We start from the raw sequence: 24,316 nt of genomic DNA on the forward strand, positions 1-24,316 counted from the left end.
GGATGGGTCGGATCCTGTGGATGTTGTACAGGAGATATCTGCATGACCAAGTTAGGTTTGCGATGAGAGTCGAGAACGATAACTGGCCATCCAGAATCACACCAAGACTTCTTGCCTCTACAGACGGAACAATCAGAGTTATCGAATGAGATGGTAAGATCATGACGAGGACCTGTAGGATGAATATTAGCTCAGTATTGCTAGGATTGAGCTTCAGGTGGTGAGCTGCCATTACAATTAAAGCAGCCAGGTTAACAATGCTCTTGTTAAACGCTTGGCAAAAATAATCATGATATATTTAAAAGAAACATGGACTGATTTTCAAGTGTGAACTTGGGTCCCCATACATGATGCAGATTTACATTATAGTTAAGTCGGGCTATGCTGGAATGCATGGAAGAAAAGGGCTATAAGATCAGTAAAAACTAACTAAACAGGCTACCATGTTAGTTTACCATTGCACTTGGTGAGCAGGGAAGTGAAATTAAACTGTAAAAGGCAAGAAAAAAGTGATGGACAGAGAAATTGTGTGTACAGAATGTCACAAAGTATCTGAATGCACTTTTTATAAGAGGAATACAAATAATGTCTAGCCTTGTGCGATTACTAGGCCTACACTACTTCTCACTAGATTATACCTTTTGTAATGGAACAACAAATGCAGTTCTCTCAGTACACTCAGTTGAATGGAAGAGCATGTTATAGATTTAGCCAGTTATCTCACTAGCATCTCTACTTTTCTCTCTCCTCGTCCCACGTTCCTTTTCCTGATGCTCTTTTCACTCACGTTTTTACTCTAAGCTCCTATTCAGCGCAGGCTGGAAGGATTTGGCCAGTGGTCATCAGATAACAAACGGCCCTGTCGTCCAGTCCAGTGCAATCTGCCAGCTCTGATCTATCTTCAAACGCCCACTATTGGCAGAATCATAAATCCTCCATCGTCATGGCACTTCAATTACAGAAAACAATAGTAATGTACAACCCCATTTACACCTACATAAAGCGTGGAGGAGCCTTCCTGGAATACAAATGGTGGAGAACTGTACTTTGTGGCCTCCATACAGGTTGCATGGCTTCAACCGGTCATACTTTATGGATCTTGTAAAATGCATCTTTTTTTCCTTGCTTGTATTCTGGCCTCATTCTGCACACTTTTAAGGCACAAAATGATATAAGCTTCATTTCTCAGGAGTCTGCTGCTGAATTACTGAATGTGTTGCTTTCCAGGAATCAGGTGGCTTTGCCGTTTGCAGATGCTAATGGGTCATTATGACCAAACCCCATAATGTCAATAGCGTGGATGCTACTGGTCCATATTAAAATCACTATAACTGTGACCCTGTTGGAGAAGATTTATCACAGCACAGCTTGGTCTATCTTCTCTTATTACTTCTAATGCAATCAGTATATCAAGCTGCAGACATTAAGCTGAATCTTTTGGTAGAAATGCAATGCATGTGCCTCCTCGAACCCACTTAAATTTTATATGGGGGGGGCGGGGCACGTTTTTCATAAATCAAACGCTCCCTGCATGCTGAGCACTGCTTGTTTGCTGTACTGAGGATATTGCCTCACCTTGACACGATCTTGCGAAGCCACAGCAGCTTTTCTTCATCTCCTGCCCCTTAAGCTATTTGGCCGACCTACTTTTCTCATGCCATCCATCATGGACACTATATCCAGCTGAGAACATCATCTTGGCTTAGAAAAACATCAATGTTCAGGGACATATCGAGCGAGACGCTCATCCATTCGCAAAAGACTACATTTTGCTCTCCCGTCTGAAGCAAGTACATCATTCGTTATCTTCATACGGCTTGTGCAGTGTGCTTCAGTTTGCTGCTTGGGATGAGTTTCATTGGGTGAGGTTAAGACTAGATGTGGGTGAAATGACAGATACTTTGATAAAAGCGTGACATCATGTTATAGGTTTAGTTACTACTCACAAGGACCTTGGCCTCTTGCATGAAACATCTTGCATAAATCTTGGCCTCTTAAAGGTTTTCCCTCCTAAGTGGAAAAAAATGTATAATTTGTAAAACAAGTTTTCAAATGTCTTAGCACATTTTGAAAGTTGCAATTTTAAATTTACAGCTCCCTTAAACATTTAACTTTTGATAAATAAGATGTTTTTATGTAAGTGGCCAGAGTTGCGGTGGTTGCTCAGAGTAATCAATTACAAATTACTAATTGAATTGTCTTTTTCCAAAATGTGGCAAATGCATTTATAACAAAAGAAAAGCCTTGCAAAAAGTACAGTGACCCCAACGCCACATAACCTGTGCCCTCTAACAGTTAATCTAGTCCAAATGATATTCTGTTTACTGCCAGTTAAATCCTGTTCATTTATTGGTTTGACATCAAGCACAACAAGACAGTGTTCGGTGATTTATCCTACACTCATCATATTTATGGCATAAATGAGATTGTTCTGGAAGAGAGTCTGTGCTGGTTAAGCAACCTTGTTACAGCAGACACATTATGCCTGTACAAAGCTGTTAAGTTGTATATTTTAAGACCTCGTCAGACCCCAGCATCAGGCCTCACACATTTGATATGTGATGATCGATTTCCTATTTTGGATAAAAAAAAAATATGGTAAAATCCCTCATGTGAAGTAGCTTTGGAGTAGAAGGCATCTGCCCAAGCGATCATAAACTCCCAAGTGGTAAAGTTCATGGGACCATCGTAATTCTGTTCTTTCTTACTAGATTAATTACAGCTTCAAATGGCAGTACGCTTCCACCAGCACATCTATTACTGAACTTTTTTTTTTGTTCATCTGACTGAGATTAAGACTCTACATTAACATGTTTTGTGTCTAGATCGTATCTGGATAAACTTCGGATGACTATTGGTCAAACTTGGATAAACTTTATTTATTTTACTCTTTTCACTAATGTTTTATCAGGTGAGCTATAATTGTACTTTTCCAGCAAATACCACGTAGCAAAATGCATGTTTCCATTTTACTGTAGTTCACTTTTTTCCTGGTATGATCCAAGTCAACAAACTTGGCCAGGACCTTTCATTGGCCATTGGTTTAGGGCTAACTTCCGCATTTGTGTATCGTCGCTCTTTCACTTTTTGTTTATTCTCTTCTCTTACCTGCTAGTCAGTGCTCAGACACATTTCAGCTTTTGTAATTTTATACAAATAATAAACACATTCCATTTACATTTGTGTTAAATGTCAAGATCCGTCTCGATGTGGTTTGAGTGACTTTGGTAATTTGCTCACAGTGCATCCTGGAGTGTGTTTACAGCTTGATTTTTCATGAGGTCAAGCTACATCTGACCATGATCCACTCACCCAAAACCCATGTTAATGCAAAGTGTAAGCAGGTCCACTGTGTTTCCTCTTGTGCTGTCTCAGTGTAAGCGGCTATCACAAAATTACTGGACTAAACACTAAAGAAGAGAAAAAACGGTCCAGTTTAATCACTTACTGTTTATATTCCACATGCATATGGTTACTCAAACAAGAGGACTCTGTTACTGGCAGAGGCTTAACTGATGCTATTTGAAACCCTAATGAAGTTTGAAAAACTAATCAGTAGACATAGTTGAAAAACTACCACCACAAAATAAAATCATTACCATTTGAAATAAGCTTGAGATGTTTTTAAAAGAAAATCAAGTCTAGCCTATTTAAGTGAGACTGGTGTTCTTTCTCCTTCAGCAGGGGGATCATTATCCAGCAGTTTCATATTAGCATGATTAGATGGTTTGGCGGATTGCTTATGGAGTTTATGCTGCTTCCTGCATTTATGCTCACAATCGCAATCAAAGTTGCACAGTCAGTTGTCACAGGTAGCTCAGTTGTGTGTAACCTATATACACTGCTCAAAAAAATAAAGGGAACACTTAAACAACACAATATAACTCCAAGTAAATCAAACTTCTGTGAAATCAAACTGTCCAATTAAGAAGCAATTCTGACTTTCTGGCTGATGTTTTGGTCACTTTTGAATGTTGGTGGTGCTTTCACACTCGTGGTAGCATGAGACGGACTCTACAACCCACAAGTGGCTCAGGTAGTGCAGCTCATCCAGGATGGCACATCAATGCGAGCTGTGGCAAGAAGGTTTGCTGTGTCTGTCAACGTAGTGTCCAGAGGCTGGAGGCGCTACCAAGAGACAGGCCAGTACACCAGGAGACATGGAGGAGGCCATAGGAGGGCAACAACCCAGCAGCAGGACCGCTACCTCCGCCTTTGTGCAAGGAGGAACAGGAGGAGCACTGCCAGAGCCCTGCAAAATGACCTCCAGCATGCCACAAATGTGCATGTGTCTGCACAAACGGTTAGAAACCGACTCCATGAGGATGGTATGAGGGCCCGACGTCCACAGATGGGGGTTGTGCTCACAGCCCAACACCGTGCAGGACGCTTGGCATTTGCCAGAGAACACCAGGATTGGCAAATTCGCCACTGGCGCCCTGTGCTCTTCACAGATGAAAGCAGGTTCACACTGAGCAGATGTGACAGAGTCTGGAGACGCCGTGGAGAGCGATCTGCTGCCTGCAACATCCTTCAGCATGACCAGTTTGGCAGTGGGTCAGTAATGGTGTGGGGTGGCATTTCTTTGGAGGGCCACACAGCCCTCCATGTGCTCGCCAGAGGTGGCCTGACTGCCATTAGGTACCGAGATGAGATCCTCAGACCCCTTGTGAGACCATATGCTGGTGTGGTTGGCCCTGGGTTCCTCCTAATGCAGGACAATGCTAGACCTCATGACGCTGGTGTGTGTCAGCAGTTCCTGCAAGATGAAGGCATTGAAGCTATGGACTGGCCCGCCCGTTACCCAGACCTGAATCCGATTGAGCACATCTGGGACATCATGTCTCACTCCATCCACCAACGCCACGTTGCACCACCGACTGTCCAGGAGTTGGCAGATGCTTTAGTCCAGGTCTGGGAGGAGATCCCTCAGGAGACCATCCGCCACCTCATCAGGAGCATGCCCAGGCATTGTAGGGAGGTCATACAGGCACGTGGAGGCCACACACAATACTGAGCCTCATTTTGACTTGTTTTAAGGACATTACATCAAAGTTGGATCAGCCTGTAGCGTGTTTTTCCACTTTAATTTTGTGCGTGACTCCAAATCCAGGCCTCCATTGGTTAATAAATTTGATTTCCATTGATTTTTGTGTGATTTTGTTGTCAGCACATTCAACTTTGTACAGAACAAAGTATTCAATGAGAATATTTCACTCATTCAGATCTAGGATGTGTTATTTGAGTGTTCCATTTATTTTTTTGAGCAGTGTATAAGGACAGGCATGGATATGGCATAGACAAAATTTGTCTTACCTCCACCGAGCGCACAGCTCATATTACTCCTGTTCTTTGATAGTTGCAGGGGCTTTCTATTAGTTCTACAATTTAAGTACAATATCTTTCCTCTTACCTTCAAGGCTTTACATGGTCTACTTCCGACATGCCTTTCTGCTCTCATTTCTTTCCATTGTCCCTCTCGTGCTCTCCAATCTTCTAATGCTGGACTCCTCACAGTTCCCTCAACTAGACTTTCTAACATGGGTGGCAGATCTTTCAGTGCTGCTGCCCCCAAACTTCCACTCTTCTCTGTCTTCCTTCACATCTCTGCTAAAACCTTTTTTTTTCTTCTTCTTTAGTCTTGTAGATTTTTGTATACATTTTTTTACACTATGTAAAGCATTCTTGGGTTTGTGAAAGGGGCGTTGTTGTTGTTGTTGTTGTTGTTGTTGTTGTTGTTGTTGTCGTCAGAAAACCTCATATCTCCATTTTTGCCATTGTTTGACCCACATTAAAATTAAAGTAGGTTTTTTTTCTTTTCCTGTAAAGTTATCATTCTGGACATTGCACATTGTTGTTCTCTTAGTTGTGAGATATTCATAATGCTAGAAGTAACCTATTTTAATCAGTAACTTTAATTCCTGGAATTGGAATTCAAATGCATTATACCACATTAAAGAACACTGATGGCAATGTTTCGAGTTCAAGAGTGCATGGTTGGCTCCACTTCATCAAATATAGTGATGCGCAGGATCTTCATTAAGTTGAGTACATGTTGTACATCTTGTGGATGATGGACCTCAGCTGACAAAGCAGATCAAAAAGAGTTGTAAATTATAGTCATCAGCTTTTCCATTCGAACACTGCCCCGCTCAGCCTCACCACGTTCACAGGCATTAAAATGCATCTTCATCAAGAAGGGCAGGCTTTGGATATGTTGCTCTTAATAGCTCATTATAAGACACTTCTGGGGACATTTACATGAACTAGCACCCTTAAAGGGGCATTCCAACCAAAAACTAGGGTTTGGTCATGTTGTTTAGTATTCTGTAGCAAAGCATTGCAATTTTATTTTGATGTCCGACATGCATTATGCAAAAAAAACAAACAAAGAAACAAACAAACACTGGGAATCCTTGTAGTATAAATATATAAAAACCCATCCTGACTGCTAGCCCAGTCACTGATCCAGTGCATAATCAATACAGCAAAGTTAGCATTAGTGTAACGTGTTGAACAAAATCATAAAGAAATGGTCGTCCTATCTTTATTCAAAACTGATGCCAGAGACTTGTTTCTGTAGCCAAGCAGGGGTACGGTATCTTGCCAGATACAATGCTAATTTTAGCTTTTAGTCAGATAAGAACAGGCTAACTAATGCATTTGTCATTTTGAGTAGTCCATTCTCTCAACTGTTATGTGTTTTATATACAGTTACTACAGTTTTCCAGATATATTAAAATTGTCTGCTTCCTAGTCTCCTTTGCCTTCTTTCTGCATCCACTAGCTAATTAGGAGGAAGAGGACAATTTTAAACAGTGCACCTCCAGAAAATCTCACTCTAGAGATGTCTAAGCACGTTTACACAAATGTAGGTATGGGTAACTTTCTCCTTTGGTAGAGTTTTCATTTTAAATATGCCAGGCTTGCCTTGTTTTCACAGAGGGAAGTAAATGGTTAAATAAACCGCGTATATAAAATGTAAATAAAAACAGGATGCAATTATCTGCAAACCTTTTAAACCTTATATTTAATTAAAAATAGCATAAAGACGACATAAAATATTGAAACAATTTAGTTTTTTGAAAAACACATGTCCATTGTGAATTTGATGCCAGCTACAGGTTTCAAAAAAGTCACAGGGGCAACAAGACTGGAAAAGTTGTGCAATGCTTAAAAAAAACACCTAGTGGAACATCTCACAACTAATTAGGGTCATTGCAAACAGGTCAGTCAGATGATTGGGCATTAAAAGAGCATCCCAGAGAGGCTGAGTCTATCAGAAGTAAAGATGGGAAGGAGTTCTCTGTGAAAGACTGCACAGGCAAAAAACATTTCTGAAAATAAAATGATTGGGAATTTATCACCTACAGTACGTCATTCAAAAAATCCAGAGAGAGTATTCAGTTTACAAAGCCGAAAACCACTGGGTGGCTGTGATCTTTGGGCCCTCAGATGGCACTGCATTAAAAATGGACACAAGTCTGTAGTGGAAATCATTGCATTGGCTCAAACACTTCTCAAAACCAGTGTCTGTGCACCCAGTTTGTCACTGCATCCATAAACACAAGTTAAAATTCGGCCATGCAAACAAGAAACCATAAATAAACAGGATCCAGAAACGCTACCATCTCTGGGCCTGAGCTCATTTAAGATGGACTAGGGTGAAATGGAAAAGTGTCTGGTGGTCTGCTGAATCAGAATTGGACTATCCAGTTTATTAGCTCATAGTTCATCTGTGGTGGTATGGGGGTATCATGGATGACACTTGGCATGGATGACTTGCACATCTGTGAAGGCACCATTAATACTGAACAATGTATACAGGCTTTGGAGCAACATATGCTGGCCTCCAGGTGACGTCTTTTTCAGAGAAGGCCTTGGTTATTTCAGCAAGACGATGCCAAACCACATTCTGCATGTATTATAGCAGCAAACCTCCATATTGATAGTGTCCAATTGCTAAACTGGCCTGCCTGCAGTCCAGACCTGTTATCCCTAACATTTGGTGCATTATGAAATGAAGAACACGACACGGGAGACCCCAAACATTTGAGCAGCGGAAATGCTGCATCAAGCTAAAATGAGAACATTTGAGAGCATGAGAGCAATTGGTCTCCTTAGAGGGTTTTTTTTAAAGAGGTGATGTAGCACAGTGGTAAAAAAGATCCCGTCCCAACTTTTTTGGAATGCGTTGTTGGCATTAATTTTAAAATGGGCCTATTTATCAAAACAATAAAACGTTTTGGTTTTAACATTTACTATGCTGTCTTTTATACTGTTTTAAATTATAGCTTTAAACAAAGCACGTCATCGCATTCTGTTTTTGTTACCATTTTTCACAGCATCCCAATTTTTTTGGAAATAGGATTGTACTCCTTTTTTAAATGATCTAACAATTTGTAGAATTGTCATGAAGTACCATTTTGAACCTGTAAACAAATTAATAAAGTAGTCTTCAGCCTTCAGTCACCTCTTATTTGACCTCAATTACAGTCTGACCGTGTGTTTATGCTTGTTTAGAAATGGCCTTATTGCGTTTCTGAGTACTGCAGCAGAGGCAGCATTGTGGACCTTCTGGCAGCATTTTCACAGTTTGCTTGTAAAACATTTGATGCATGATTTTAATCAATGTTGGATGGTTTCTGTCACAACTGCTAGAGAATATGGAATTTCCTGAGGGCCACTAGTCAGGTGGTCTTATCCATAGGGGGCCAGCTGAAGAACTGCAAACCATTTATGATGGCGTGTTGACTTGCTTGATTTATAGACCTAAAACCGGTCACAAAAAAAGCCTTCAGTTCTTTGGGCAATGCAAGCCGTTGAACTTCACTCTGCGCTCCAGTGTTCCAAAACTTGCAATGAAAGGTTAGTAATGATTAGATCTGGTGACTGGGGATGCCATGACCCTTTATCTGGGTGTTCATGATGCCGCTCTCAGATTTGTGTAGCAGTGTGTATAGAGGGTGGGCTAAAATTGTCTTGCTCTTTGGAAACACCATGAGTATTGCAGTGCACTCACCAATTTTTCAGAATTCCTGTGTAAGAAAAGCATTAAGGTGTATAAAAAGAGTCAGAGTGTTTTGATGTGAAGTATTTAAGAATATATGTGGGTCTCTAGGGAGGGTGAAATGATGTTAGTGGTTATTATTTTTCTTAGTGCATGAGTAGTCAGAGGTCATTACATTTGGATCACAGGCTGTGAGAGAATAAGAATTTTGTGATTAAGCATGACAATAGTGAATCACTTTAATATGTCTAAAGGCATCAACTAAAGATACAGTTCATTCAAAAAGCCTTCAAAACTGAACAATTACTAAGAAAGGGTAACTCAATACAGTAGTGAAGTATTTCTACTTGTACTCTTCATGAGTGGGTGCCAGTGGGAGTCACATGCCAAGTTAACAAGTCATGAAATTGTAACCACTTTATTATGATCTCTTAATCATATTCAGTCTTACTCTCTCTGTCTCTAAAGAGCATAAACAGTGTATCATCTGCATATCATTTAACTAGCTCAGAGAGTTTGAGCATAACTCGGGCTATAGCTTTTTCAGTTATATTCCTTTTGTTCAGCAAATGATTACACAACCTCAGCTAACAGCTATCCAAACTGCTAATCCCCCCACAGCAGCGATTCAACCTGTTTTTTAAGCAAACATTTGCTGCAGCTCCATGCCTCAGTAAGCACCCAGAGACCCTGCTTCCCTGAGCCATTATTGGATTTGAATAAAGAGCATGACGGTATCACTCATCTGCTGATGTGCTCTGCAGTGCAGGCCTATTGCAGTATTATTGTATGAGTGTGGCTATGTACAATATCTGCAACTTAATGAGGATATATGAGCACAATAAGAGAAACCATGGCACAATGGATTTTAAGAGTGAGAAGTAAAGAGAACAATAGCTCAGACAAGTTTCATTAAGACGTTGAGGTTTTGTTCTGTTTGAGATTCGAATTTCATTTCCAATTCAAAATGCTATGCAACTGAACTGTTATACAGAATTAAAACTAGGCAGGTTTGAAATGACCGTGATGTAGAATATGTCACTATGCTAACAGCTTGATTACATGACTTTAAAAACATACACTCAATATAGACTATTAGTTTAACCCTTCACATGCATACACCATCATTTAAAACTGAAAACATACTCTAGATTTGGGTTTCTGGCAAAAAAAAAGTTGAACAGGATGTTTTGACAATATTCTGTAAAGATTTTCCAAATTTTGCAACAGTTGCTATGGAAGAAGCCATGGTTGGTGCATGGAAAAGCTAATTTTGGTCAGTTTTTAGCTTTGCTGATAATGTTTTTCTGAGGTAAATGAGCTCAACTACATTGTGTTCCTTAGGTGCATGGACACCCTTTTTAATCATTGAGTTCATGTGTTTCAGCCACACCCATTGCTAACAGGTGTGTGAAATCGAGCACAGAGCCATGCGATCTCCATAGATAAACAGTGGCAATAGAGTGGGTCATACTGAAGAGTTTATGGATTTTAAATATGGTACTGTCATGATAGTTTGTGAAATTTCTGCTCTGCTAGATCTGCCCCGGCCAACTGTAAGTGCTATAATTATAAAATGGAAGCATCAAGGAGCCACAACAGCTCAGCCGTCAGACGACAGACCATGCAAACTCAGAGCGGGACCACCAAGTTGTCCAATTTAGCAACAGCAGCTATGAAATAATGGATTTGTGGATTGTGTAGGTCATGCAACTTTTCAGACAGGTCATTTTTCAACAGTTGCCCATGGCCTGCATGGCTAATCATGCAATTTGATTCAGTGCAGTTTGCCTCTTTTAAGTCCATAAGGGTGGCATCATGATTTTTGTCATTTATTTTAAAAAGTGGAAAGCGAACCGTTGGTAGTGATTACTGTTGTGGAAAGAGTCTTGACTGAATGATGTTGGAACTTTTTAGGTGCATCCCAATTTCTTCCTCAGACCAAAACAAAATCAGTAATGCCTAGGAGGCATTTGACTAAGTTATGGCTCCTTCCTATTATTTGAACATTTGCTTTAATAAATTCAAAACTTCTTAATTTGAAAATCATATTTTAAATGCGGTGTATGGAGAATATGCTGAGAGTAGATGTTTGCTTAAAGCACAATTTAATGGAATAGATTAAGATTAATGGAAGTGCAAGATGCTCTCTCGGGCATAAAGGGTCAGTCAGAGGGAGAGGAGGAGTTTCCAGCTCTACTCTGGAAGGACACTGCCATCTAGAGTGGAAGTTAAGGAAATACTTTATCAGGATGCTGCTTGGGCCTCTTGATTATTGAAAATTGTATCTACCATTTATTGCTTCACTGGAATCTGTTTAACATCATGATGGGGCAATTTTATTAAGTTGTAAGTAATTTAAGTCACCCACTAGACTGAATAATCTCTGCTCACAAACTTTCTGCCCTTTTAGAGTAATCTGAGTGCTTACAGTGCAGCAAACATTTTACACTCCATAAGCACTTCTCGAAGCCTGGTTTCACAATTTGGCTGAGCCACTATCACAAAGCCCTGCTAATTAAAACAGCAGGGAAAAGAACATTAGCTCTTGGGCACAGGCCCTTGATGTAGCAGGCCACAGTTTGCTGCCGCCACTTAACAAAGGCCACCGCACAAAAAGCTGATGAAGAAATGGTGACTGCTTATTCATTCCCATCTATTCAGCATTTTAATACTGTCTGAGCGCAGAGACGATTGCGCAATCACTAAATCAACCTTCTTAACCACCTTCTTAACTCTTTGGTGTTCTTTCCTAGCAAGAACCAGAACGAAAGGCATTAGAGAACTTTAGGAGCAGTTTTGTTCTGCTTTAAAGGGGCCCATATAATGAGAAAATGGAAAACTTTTATCCATTGTTTTTAGTTTGATGTTGTATGTAAACATTGCTGCAGTTTCAAAGCCTACTGCTCACTTTCCAGTCCATATATGAAAACTAGGCTGCAAAAAAAACCAGTCTGCTTTGAATCCATTGTTTTTGTGATGTCACAAACAATGCATTTTCATATATTCATGCACTCGGCTCACTTCAGTATAGCATCGCCCATCCATCCATGTTCATCTTAAAAGCAGTGTTTCGGCCTGATTTGAGCCACAATACAGGGTAGCACGTCATTCACATACATATACAGTCGTGTGAAAAAGGCTAGATGCTCTTGGTCAAATTACATGCTTTATTGACTTTCTAAGTAAACATAAGTCTCCCCTACAGAGAACACACTTCTGCACATTTTATTACAAAAGTACTGTTTATTTGCTAAATTTAATGTTATAGGGGAACAAACATTAAACAAACATAATTTTGGCCTGTGTAAAATATATATATATATATATATATATATATATATATATATATATATATATATATATATATATATATATATATATATATATATATATATATATATATATATTTTTTTTTTTTTTTTTTTTTTTTTTTTTTTCTCCTAGTATGCTAAACTTGACTGGGGCTCTTCAGACTTTTGCATACAAATATTTTAGTCTTACAGGCATGGTAACAGCCTGACTAATTCTATGTTAGAGAGGTTGTAAATGCTCTTATACAAATGAATTATGGCTGTTTTTGGCACATAAAGCCAAACGTATAAGTAGACTTAAAAGAAAAAATAACATACAAGAGAAATAGTCTATAGGATGTTTAGTATAGCTAATTTAGGACCAGTCAAATTTTAAAGTAAATAATTTAATTATCCTTGTTTTTTTCTACATAAAGCTATACTAATGTCATAAGTTAACTTCAGGCAGAAGATATAAAATACAAAAAGGATGTAGGCCTATCAATGCTAATTTATGACCAGTAACTACTAGCCAGGTCCTGAACTGACCCATTCTATGACCCGCAAAGACTGTTTGAAGGCCAGTATACAAAAAGGACAATACCAAGGTCAGATGGGAGTCTGGATAAGATTATGGTGGTAATATACTGTGTAGATACATTATATGGATGTTGCCAACAGGTGTGATATCAATTTCCATAATTTCTTATGAAGAGTGCCTCTTGAGTAATGTCTGATCATCTTTTACAAACTTAATGAGGATAGTTCAGGGCCTGCATAATAAATGCATCAGGTGTCTGTTGGGTTCTTATGTAATTCAATAGCCTAGCACAACAGTAAGAGATTAAGCTCACAGTGGTCTACTTGATTATTCCACTTATTTGCCTCAAGTGGTCGAGTAACACAAGCTTCAAAGAAACACAAAGCTGGTTTAGAATGTAATTAGCAGCAATGTTCACGCCATGGAGAAAGTTACCAGGTTACCAAACATGAAAGCTAAGAAGGATCCAGATGTATATCTAATGATATAAAGTGTGTTAAATATTCTCAACATCTTATGCATATCTGCTGGTCAACACAATAAGAGCAGCTGTTTGAGTTTGTTTGTTCTTAAGGGTGGATGTGCATTTGTAGTTTGGTTCCCTTGTTCCAGACCTAGATAGATATGATGTTGCATTTTGGTATTTTATATACACACAGGGTGAGTCAAAAGTCACAGGACACTTTTATTTTATTTTTTATGTTGTCACAAGCCTCCACGACGTGATGCTGAAGATAGTGTTTGTTGCAGATTTTCTCAGCATACACAATTTGTTTGAGAACCCCAGAGATAAGTTGATGATAAAATAAAAATAAATAAATAAATATATATATAAACAAATATATAAACTGACTTACAAATGGAATTGGACATATTTTATGATGTATATTAGGTCACTATAACTGGGGATAATATACAACAAACTTTCTAAACCTCAGTGGACTCTGGCTTAACTGTGCTTTGGGTATTTTCTGTAGGTCTTTGTGTTGTGGTAATGTAGAGCAGTGAGCCATGAGAGGCATACATTACAGTGATTTTTCCCACAATGAAATGCAGGCCTCAAGTGATTTACTGCTTTCATAAAACCTCAAACCTGTGGCACAGTTAATATGTATATGTGCCTTTTGACAAGGGCAAATCATCCTAAGGGAGTTGGAGCATCTCCAAAACGACAACACTTGTGGGATACTCCTGGTCAGCAGTGGTGAGTGCCTACCAACAGTGGTCCAAGGAGATCCAGAAATTTGTACGTGTCACAACACAGAGTATATTGCACACTGCTGCGTATGGGGCTGTGAGTCTGCAGACCAGTCACAGTGCCCATGCTTATCCCTGTCCACCAGCAAAAGTGCCTACAATTTCAAGCGGTGGAACTGGATCATGGAGCAGTGGAAGAATGCTGCCTGATCTGATCAATTTTCTTTCACATCATGTGGGTGGCCAACATGTTTGCGCAGTTTACCTGGTGAAGCAATGACACCAGGATACACTGTGGAAAAAGACAAGCCGGTGGAAGGAGTGTGAAGCTCTGGTATTGATCTGGGAAACCCTGAGTCTGGGCATTCATGCGGACATCTATTTGACATGTGCCTCCTACCTAAACATTGTGGACCAGATGCACCTTTTCATGGTAATGATATTTCACACTTGGAGTGGCCTATTTAAGCAGGATAATTCTGCCTGCCATACTGCAAATGCTGTTTAGGAATGGTTTGAGTACCATTTTGTTGCCCTGACCTCCAAATTCTCTAGATCTCATATCCATTGGACATTTGTGGAATGTGCTGCAACATCACCTCAGAATTTTCCATTTGGAGTTGTTTTGGTGGCATGTGGAGGACCAATAGCATAAAAGGGTCATAATGTTTTGGTGTGTGTGTGTGTGTGTGTTTGTATTAGACACATTTGGTACAAAGTGCGCTTTCAACCTGGAATTGCACAGGGCTGTAAAATATTAATCCATATGTAACAAGAGACACGTTTGTTTTAGTTTATTATTATTATCTTGGAAATAAACAAAGTTGTGACCCAGTAGCAACCTTACCTTATTTATACATTCACTTACTGGGGGTTCAAGTAAAGGCATCTAATATACAGATAGCACATGTACTTCAGTGTACAGTCTTTGTACAGTAAAACATGGTATTAATAACACCGTGTTAATAGTATTAACTGGGGATCTGTGTGAATAGGCAAAACTTCTGCACCAGAATTCAATCCTATCAAGTGATTTCCATTCATGTGATTCTCCAAAGCAACTCAGAGCCTGAACCTGTTTGTTTACAGCATCACCTACAATTTACAGGCTGCTTCATTTACCTAATTTCAAAGTAGATTTGTATAGAAAAGAGAAATATGGGACGAATAGCACTGCAAAAGTCTAAAGCTGCAGAGAGAGCAGCTGCTTAGTAGCACCAGTAACACACAGTAACGTCTTTGAACAAGCACAAATTTTGTAGGCTGCATTCATATTGGACATATTGATATTTGTCGGAAAAAAAATGTGGGTGGAGATCATTGGGTGACTAGGAATAATGATTAGAATTAGAGTCGGAAACTCTAAGTTTGACCTGGAAGATAAGCGGTTTTGAGAAATTGGTACACTGGGGCGAACACAGCACAGCACTGCAGAAATCCTCGGAGTCAGTGATTTTAAATTTGGTCAGAATGGGTCAATACCCAGTGACTGTGGCTTTGTGTTACACTGGTTATTGTTTGTTATTACTCAATGAATTCAATTATTTTATCAAACATTTGCACAAATAAGAAAAAGTTCACTGGAGTGAAAGTCTGGTATCTGCGTTTTTTAATTTATAAAAAAAATACTAGGTAGGAAATAATGTATCATTAATGATAAGTGGTCCCAGAAACTGCTGCAAATGTGAAAAACCCATCTTGCATGAAAGTTAAAGCTCATCAAAAGCTGTCACTGTAACTCTTTAAGAGTTTGATTGTACGCCTCTGGATGTGAGCTGACAGTGGCACTTAAGGTGCATTAAGACAGCATATTCGACAAAAACTCCATGTCTGAACTGCAAGGAATAACCCTCAGAGAAGTTTGACAAAGCAGAGACGGAGTGAATCTTCATGGGTGAGAAGTTCAACATCATGAATCAAACTAAATAGATTCTTTCTGGAGGCAATGAAAGCAAACAGAGTAAAACAAAGCGATTTACCAAGCCACAGTGGTGAGAGATACTCAACGTCTATTTCTCAGCAATCCTCAGTGATGGCAACTTAGCCGAGGGCACATATGCCATATGCCATCTTCAAGCTGAATATTTTTAAAATTTAAAATCTGTCAAACTGAACAGACGTGTGTGTGTGTGTGTGTGTGTGTGTGCTCTTCAGCTGAAATCTACCTACCCTCTTATTTGATTAGTTAACTCCTGAACACTGACAGGAGCTTATCTGTTTAAATTGGAAAATTTTCCACATCCTGCTCTGGGATATAGCTTTTGTTCTTAATGGAATATGCTCTGCCATCTCAGCGTACCCTTATGTGATTGACTTAGGGCCCATCCCAGACCATCTCCTACTGGTTGGCACATGATTACATAAGAGTATGTTTAATCAAATGTCCAACTCTGCTGAACCTTTTTTCAATGTACAGCTAAGGATTTTTGTCAATGTCATGTGTTGATGTCTATCGGTCAATGCGTCATTCTCACTAAATTCCATGGCAAGAGATGCATTTTAGACAGATACCAAAATGTCCTTATGAACTTGGCCTTATTGTGCAAATACCTGATTTTCTTGTAGTTGTTGATCAGAAGCTCCTTTTTTATCTAAGGAACTTGACAAATAAGTAATTTGACCATAATGAAGAAAAATGCACATACATTTCAAAGGGTTGAGATGATATTCCACAAAATAAAAAAAAAACACAAAAGTCAAGAAGAGCTTTGCTATCCATGTTAGAAACCCCAAATGCTGGTGTGAACACAAGTTGAGGCTGTTCCTCTCACAGTCCCACTGTGACTTTTTCAAAGGCAAACCAAAAGGAGCACTTCCATCCTTGTGTATCTGTGCGACTTCTCTTAGCATACAAGAAAGCTAACTCTGCAACTAACCTGTGATAAAAAGCAAGATACAAAAAAGCTAAATGGAAGATTTAGTACCAAAATACTTATGTACATTACTGTATGTACAAAAATATACAAAAATATCAGATTCATCTAAGCTTTCAATTGCAGTAGATCTGAGCAGTTTACATCATTATCAGATCATCATCGTTATCTTCTCTGTAGAGTTCGCAATCCTTTTGATTGGAAATGGTGTATAAATCTGTGCAACACAATCAGTGCTGCTGAGTCACAAATCTCACTGTTCAAGGCTTTAAAAAAAGAACTGTTCATGAAACATGCTGTTCATGAAGTATGAAATGATTCTGGAAATACATCATTCAATTGAGCAGCAACTCCTCCATCTACATCTGCATAACAGTATTAAGATCTGAAAGGCAACTGAGCTGAGATCTGCCTCTTATTTTATGCTGTACTGTATTCTTATTGATAAAGTAAAGGAAAATTCTCTCTGCAAGGTTAAACGACATTGCCTTTGGTCTCCTGATGTAGCTCTGTATGTCATGCAGCTCATACTATCCAAGTCAAAAGGAAGAGTCATTCTTTGAAGTCAGAGCTCATCTATCCTGAGAGATCCCGGTATGAGCAGTCAAAGTCATTATTATGCTGTTCTCAGGTCTATGTACAGAACTGTGGGTTCCCTGTGGGACTGGTGGGACAGTGGAGATGGTGTGAAGCTCAGCCGGTGGTCAGCTCAGTAAGTGGGGGGGGCTCCAAGGTCTCGGCGATCTCCGACAGCTCATCCAGCAACTCTGTGAACGAGGGCCTCCGAAACGCTTCCAACTGAAGACACAAAAACAGACATTTCCGATTGTAATATATACAGTTATGGGTTATGTAATGGGGAATAAGTAATAAGCTTACTTTCTCCAGAAAGTGGTAAATGATACTATTACAGTTTGAGAAAAGTATTGTTTTAGTAACTATACCAAAATTGCATATTTAATTGCTATCATTACCATCATTACCATCATTACCATCAACATTTTGTAGCACCAGATGTGTGAACTTTTCTTATGACTGACAGTATACACAGTTGCCAGTTTTTTAGGCACACGTCAGATCTACACTCATTAGCCTTTTTATTAATAACAGCTACACTCCCAGAAGAAACTGAAACGGTCACTGGGGCAGTGCCCATAATTGTACCATAATCCACTGAATTTTTTTGTAAGTTGTATTGACTCCCCACACACACAGGTACAAATATGTTGTTAAAACTACTATTGCCCTAACACATCACTATTGTGAAAATGATGATCAGAGTTCATATCTTTCCAGTAGCTAAATTGTTAGAAAGTGACCTGAACTTCTGAATATTAAACACAACTCTTAGTTACTTGCTTTGCATTTAACTGGCTAACAGTAGTTACTGCAGGCTAATTAACCAAAGTCTTACCTTTTACAGCACTGAGACCTGATGTCAGAGGTGAATAGTTAAAGACTGCAATGTTCTTTTTAATTTTTCACATTGTTTTCTTTACCATGGTCAAGTACTATGTGCTAGCTTGGTAAGGGGCCTATACAAACGAGCTTGGCTAAGTTTTCACTATCGGGGGAGACAGGATCAAGCTCAAATTGGCATTAAAAAAATTTGACAGAAATCGGCATGCAGCTGGGTAAATGCTGTCATGGTGATGAGAGTATCACCACTTTATCACTCTCATTTATTAAACTAAGCCCCAACTGCTCCCCAGGTGCTGTGGATAGGCACTGCCCACTGCTCTGGGCAAATGGGCTCACTGCCCCCTAGTGTGGGTGTTCATTAGTGTGTATGTGATGTTTCACAGCACAGATGGGTTAAATGCGGAGGTGAAATTTCCCCATTGAGGGGCTAATAAGGGTCATGTGGTCAGAAAGTGATCATCAACGAAGGGATAGAGGACGACTGCATGGAAATAATCTGTAATTTGACCCAACACATGAAGAGCTTGTTAATTAGTTAATGAGCTGAATCAGGTGTGATGGATGAGGGCAAAAAAGTGCCATTTGTGGGGTGACCAGGACTGATGTGTTACATACCAAACAACAACTGGCCGCCAGGTCCAATACACGCTGTGGGCAGCCTGTAACCATGTTCCTGAATGCTGATACGTCCAAACCATAGTCCTGAAACACATACACAGATGCATTCAATCGAGCAGAGTGAGAGAACACCAACACATTCTAAGACACTGCCATGTGAAAATGTATGCGCTCTACTTTTACTGTTTATCGAAGTGTCTTCTTGACACCTTTTATATCAAATTAAAATAGCATTTTCAAATGGCTGCTGCTACAATGGATTCTTGGCACGTATTGCTCTGGTTACCTGAGTTCTTGGAAGGATTTCTGGGTCTGCTGGGATTCTGGCCAGGATTTCACACAATACGATCCCAAAGGAGAACACATCTACCTAATGATACGATAGGGAGCCAAATCAGCCAGCCATAAACAACACCTAAAGAACACGCTAGAACAGGCCAAATGAAACATGAGGCGATTCAAGGCGAGCAGCCAAGGATATTCAGCATCAAATGTGCAGTGCAAAGTCGTGGTTTAAATGGTGGCTGTATTTTACTGATACTTTATTGATATCATTACCTTTCGGTCGTAAGGCTCTCCACGCAGCATCTCTGGAGCCATCCAGAAGGCAGATCCAACCAGTGAAAGCTTCCTGTCTTTCATAGGAAGTTCTACCACCTCCCTGGCCAAGCCAAAGTCTGTGACCAAAGCCTCTCTGCCTCTGGGAGTCACCCTTATCAGACAGTTCTGTACAAGCAGAGCAAAAGACAAACAATACATAAATATATGCATTTGTTTATTACTCTACATAGCCTGCTATGTTTGTGTGCAGGATGTTTGCCGAATGATACATTATTTTTAAAAGTCTACATGGAAAAATGGTTGTATTGAACTTATATAAACCCAAATTCTTTCATGATGAAAGAAACCAGGTACATTAAAAATAACTAAGGGGGTTGTTTGACTTATTGATTGAAAATATGTTGGCAATAATTGCAATTGCATTTTATGTTGAGGTAAAAATGGACCTCATTCACCGATCATTCATTCTTAAGAAGAAATTTCTTCTTAAATCCAATGCAGTTTTCACAAAGATCCTGAGGGGATTAGTTCTTAGGTTGAAAAAACAGAATCTATACACTCTCAAGAGCACGAAGGTGTGAACAATTCTGTGGTTTTAAAAAAGATCTTGAATCTGACAGACTTTTTCTTAGGACCTTTCACAAGAGCAAATATAAGAAAAAACCTTAGGAAGATATTGGTGAATGAGGCCCGATGTCCATACCGATCCATATCTATTCCATTTGAATAAAAAATGTCTATTTGAAAAGAAATGGCACCAATACACAATACACCACCCAATGATTTATGTATTCATTTATTTTTAAGCTGACAGAAAAATTTCGACGAATAAACTCTATGACCATGGAAAGCATTCTAAAGAAAAGTTCTTCTTTTCGCCAGTTGAATACACTTTGTTGCCAGCAGAGGGCAGTGTAACCCAGACAGTCAGCTTTACAATTGTCATCTCGACCCTTCCACACAAACCCAAACGATGATTGGGTGATGATGATTGTGTCAAAGCTTTAGAAAGCGCTTTATGTTCATCAAGATCAGATTGTACAACAACATAGGAGCTCACTGTTGTATTGGAGGTGTACTATTGTAAAAAAAAAAAAAAAAAAACCTGGGAAGCAGCCTCAGCAATGTTCTGGAGTCGTGCAGCGCCTGATCTTGACTTAGAGCTGTAACGAGTATGTGATTAAACCAGATTTATCGATTGCAAGTTGTGCTTTGTTTGGCAATTTGCTTGATTTTATATTTATATCTGTATTTTAAAATTCTCTTGCTGGTCTCCTACAGAACCTGAACACTGATTTATGTGCTTTTTTATGACAAACTATTCATTTATTGTGGGGTTTTTGCCATTGAGTCCTAAGAACTACACTTCCCAGAACTTTGTTGGAGATCACATGAACACTGATCAGCCAGCAGCAACCAATCGACACTCTTCCTTACCTGAACACTAATCTATTTCACCTGTTTTGCAAGTCAGTGCAAGTCAGAGTCTAGTCAGTTAGTTTGTAAGCCCAGGCTTTTAGCTTAGCAAATTGGGAGTTGCTTTGTTTCCTTGCACTACTGCGTCTTCTATATTGTTTTTTTTCTTGTGTATCTGTACTGTGTTTTGGACTTTACAATTAGATTTTTGCCTTTGTCCTTTTCTTCTTGGTTGCCTGACTCTGTTTTTCTTTGTGACTTTTTGGATCTTTTTGGATATTTTAAATCTGACCTTTTGCATGTTTTTTGACTGAGTCTTGGATCCCACTTCAAACAGTAAAGGCTTTTTTTTTTTTTTTTTAAATCAACCAGCATCTGTGCAGTTGTTGCGTTACAGAAACTCATAACCCATGCTTATTACATGCACTTTTGTTTAAAACCAAAAAAATGTGAATTTCCTTAAATTGTCCAATGAATCGGTCCTATGCTCATTAACTAACTGTTACGACAGCCCCAGATCTACATAAGCGAAAAACAGGAGAGCCGAGTTTGCTGAAGAAAAGAGCACAGCACTGATGGATATAGCAGAAGTCCCAGACTCTCGTTAAAAGGCTGATTCAATGTGGTCTGCCGTCATCACCCTCCTGCCTGCATGAATTATTAATGTCTGACACTGTTACTCCAAAGGGTCTGCACTGACCATCGTTCCTCTGTTTTTGTGCCTTGCGCCTCTGAGCCTCCACAGCGCAACTTAATAGCCTTCATCGAAGTCTGTTTCCTGTGTCCATGAAAAGCATGTCTAGACACATCATTTACCCTCTGATTCCGATTCAAAGACCAGTAACGAGGCTTAAAAGTGAAGATGGCAAAATGGGTTCTTTAGAGCGGAGCCAAAAGAACCACTCATGGCTCCCTGAAGAAACCTTCAATGCATGGAAACAAGAGAAATCATTTGGTTGAAAGGTTCTTTAAGGAAACAAAAGCAGTTAATCTATGGAATGGCTCTGATAAATATAGGTTCATACATGGGTCTTGGCAGGAGTGGTTCTAAAACTTTGAATTGGTATAGAACATTTACATTATATGGAGATTCAACTTTTAAAAGGTTCTTATCTCATTCACACTACAAGGTTCAGTAGGTTTTTCTGTCACTCCAAAAAACTCTTTTTGGGACCTTTTGGTTTTGAGTGTCCCACCACACCTAATGATATTTAATGACCTGAAATGTACTCATGCGGAATAAAGACATGTCATTGTAATGAGGTGGTTAACGTAAGGGGGTGGGGGGAACTCCAGTCATGTCTGAGGCCAGTTACATAAGAGCCAATGGGACTTTTGAGGTAAAAAGTGCTGATGAATGGAGCAGACTGTGAACTCAGCATCTGGTTTGCATTAGAGGCTCCACCATAAGTGCAGTTTCTCCATCTCCACACGCAGTGGCTTCTGATTATACGAGTATGTGGGGAGCACTCCAGTCAGCCCAGAAGCCTCACGACCGCTAAATTTAGCATTAGACACAGCATTTAAGCCAAAGACTGCAAGAGTTTCTTACAGTACTGAGCAGGGAATGGGTGGGGTTTGGTAGAGCATGGTTAAGCTTCTATTGGCTTGGTAGAAAAAAGCAAACAAAGGAAAAAAAGAACTGCACAGTATGTTAAAAGATGGTTGACGCAGTGAATGGAAACCCTCACTGAGCCTGTTATTCTCATGCTGCTAATTAATTTATTTTTATTTACTGCAAGCAACAACCTATAATAGAGACTAATGTCCAGTTGCCTCAGCTTTTGCTTCTATTACACATGTGTTTCTGGTCTGGTATCGTGGTATCGGTATTGGGTTTGTGTGGTTAATGACAAGTGAGAGAAACCTCAACCTTATTTGATGCAACTTGATGTCGCTGCACAGACACCCCTCTTCGTGATGGTGGAAATCTGTGGTGAACGGCACGACGCTGTGTGAGCTGTGTGGTCAGTAATCCTGATGGCCTATTGTTCATATCTAAACGGCTGACAAATGGGCCCCTGATCCCAAACAAGGGCAGAGTAAACATGAAAAGAGGGGGTGGGTGACCTATACACGCAGCATGCATTATGCATTTTTAGAAGATGTGGGAACAGTCGTGTTTGTGTAAGTGTGTCTGAGAGTGGGAGTAGCATATTAGCATCAGAATGGGCTGGCCTTGTTGCTTCAGCTCTCCTCCCCATCACCACAGGCTTGGTGAGCACTTTGGAGAAGCCTGGCAACTAATGACCTTCTCACACTCATGTGTCTCATCCCAAGGCTACTGCTGTGCACTGAGAAAGGCCAGATATGGACATGCTCGCTCCAGTCTGATGGGTGCTCTACGGAATACCATGTAATGTGTGACAAACAAACTAAAATAATCTGTTTATCTGCTGCTACTTGGACTTATAAGTGCATATTAGCAAGGGATGGTGGGAAGAAGTTGGCGCTGGAGCTTGCCTTGGAGTTGAGGTCTCTGTGGTAGATGTTTTTGTAATGCAGGTAGATCATTCCTCGTGTGATGTCTGAGGCCAGGTCTACTTTCTCTCTCCAGCAAAGAGGAACATCCTTCCTAGCCAACAACTCCTCTAGACAGCCACCACTGACATACTAAAGAGAGAGTGAGACAGAAAGGGGACACAGAAAGACATATAAACACAGATGGAGATAATATTACTACTTATTATGACTTAATTCCTAAGTAATGAACTTTTATGGGTGAAATCTGCTTCTACAAGAGAGACACTGAATATATAATACACATAATTAATATCGCTGGAGGTGTTTATGTGCAGTCTTTTGAGGGTAGAATAGCAATAATACACAGCCTCGTGCTACGAATACAACCGTCAACACTAGGACAACATGGAGAATATAGAGAGAAATGAATCTCACCTCCAGAATCGGGTACAGCTTGTCCTCTTTCACACAGATCCCCAGATACCTGAAACAGTGATGAGAGAGGAGAGCAGGTCAGGTGTGGCCTACATCAACTCAGCTACTGATATAAAAGTTTCTTATTAACTAGGGCTGCTATAATCATGAAATCTTAGCTGCTGTTTAGTTGTTATATACATACTTAGGATTAATGGTTTAATCATATTTTGCTTGCAAATATTGAAATACAAGCTGAAACTGGCCAAACTGACTGGTTAGCCACTTTACTTGCTAGCCATGTTTACTTAGTAGCTAATTCTGGTTGTGCTGTCCAATCAATGCTACACAAATCAATACTGTGTGCACAAATAACCACACGCATGTCTACAGTTCAAGCAGAATTATGTGTAGAGTTAAATAAAGCATGTTCTTCACACAGTTAACAATATAAGCAAAAAATTTAAAAAAATTCTATTAGCATACATTCTATAAACAGAATTAACTA

The 24,316-nt window shown here is 39.6% G+C and overlaps 1 protein-coding gene across 3 annotated transcripts in view; it reads right to left on the reverse strand.

Annotated features, from left to right (window-relative positions):
• Window positions 1–14,820: 14,820 nt before the first annotated feature.
• zgc:162952 (PKc_LIMK_like_unk domain-containing protein) overlaps window positions 14,821–24,316 on the reverse strand; it is a 37,398-nt gene continuing 27,902 nt past the window's right edge. For all 3 annotated transcript variants that reach the window (XM_017691256.2, XM_017691255.2, XM_017691254.2), the window contains 6 exons: window positions 23,830–23,878; window positions 23,395–23,544; window positions 19,513–19,680; window positions 19,241–19,324; window positions 18,952–19,038; window positions 14,821–17,712 (listed from right to left, as the gene is read on the reverse strand). In XM_017691256.2, the coding sequence (XP_017546745.1) occupies window positions 17,608–17,712; window positions 18,952–19,038; window positions 19,241–19,324; window positions 19,513–19,680; window positions 23,395–23,544; window positions 23,830–23,878 (643 nt within the window). In that variant the 3' untranslated portion in view covers window positions 14,821–17,607. The remainder of the gene's footprint in view (window positions 17,713–18,951; window positions 19,039–19,240; window positions 19,325–19,512; window positions 19,681–23,394; window positions 23,545–23,829; window positions 23,879–24,316) is intronic.

Source organism: Pygocentrus nattereri, chromosome 20 (genome assembly GCF_015220715.1).
Source record: "Pygocentrus nattereri isolate fPygNat1 chromosome 20, fPygNat1.pri, whole genome shotgun sequence".
NCBI classification, from domain to species: domain Eukaryota; kingdom Metazoa; phylum Chordata; class Actinopteri; order Characiformes; family Serrasalmidae; genus Pygocentrus; species Pygocentrus nattereri.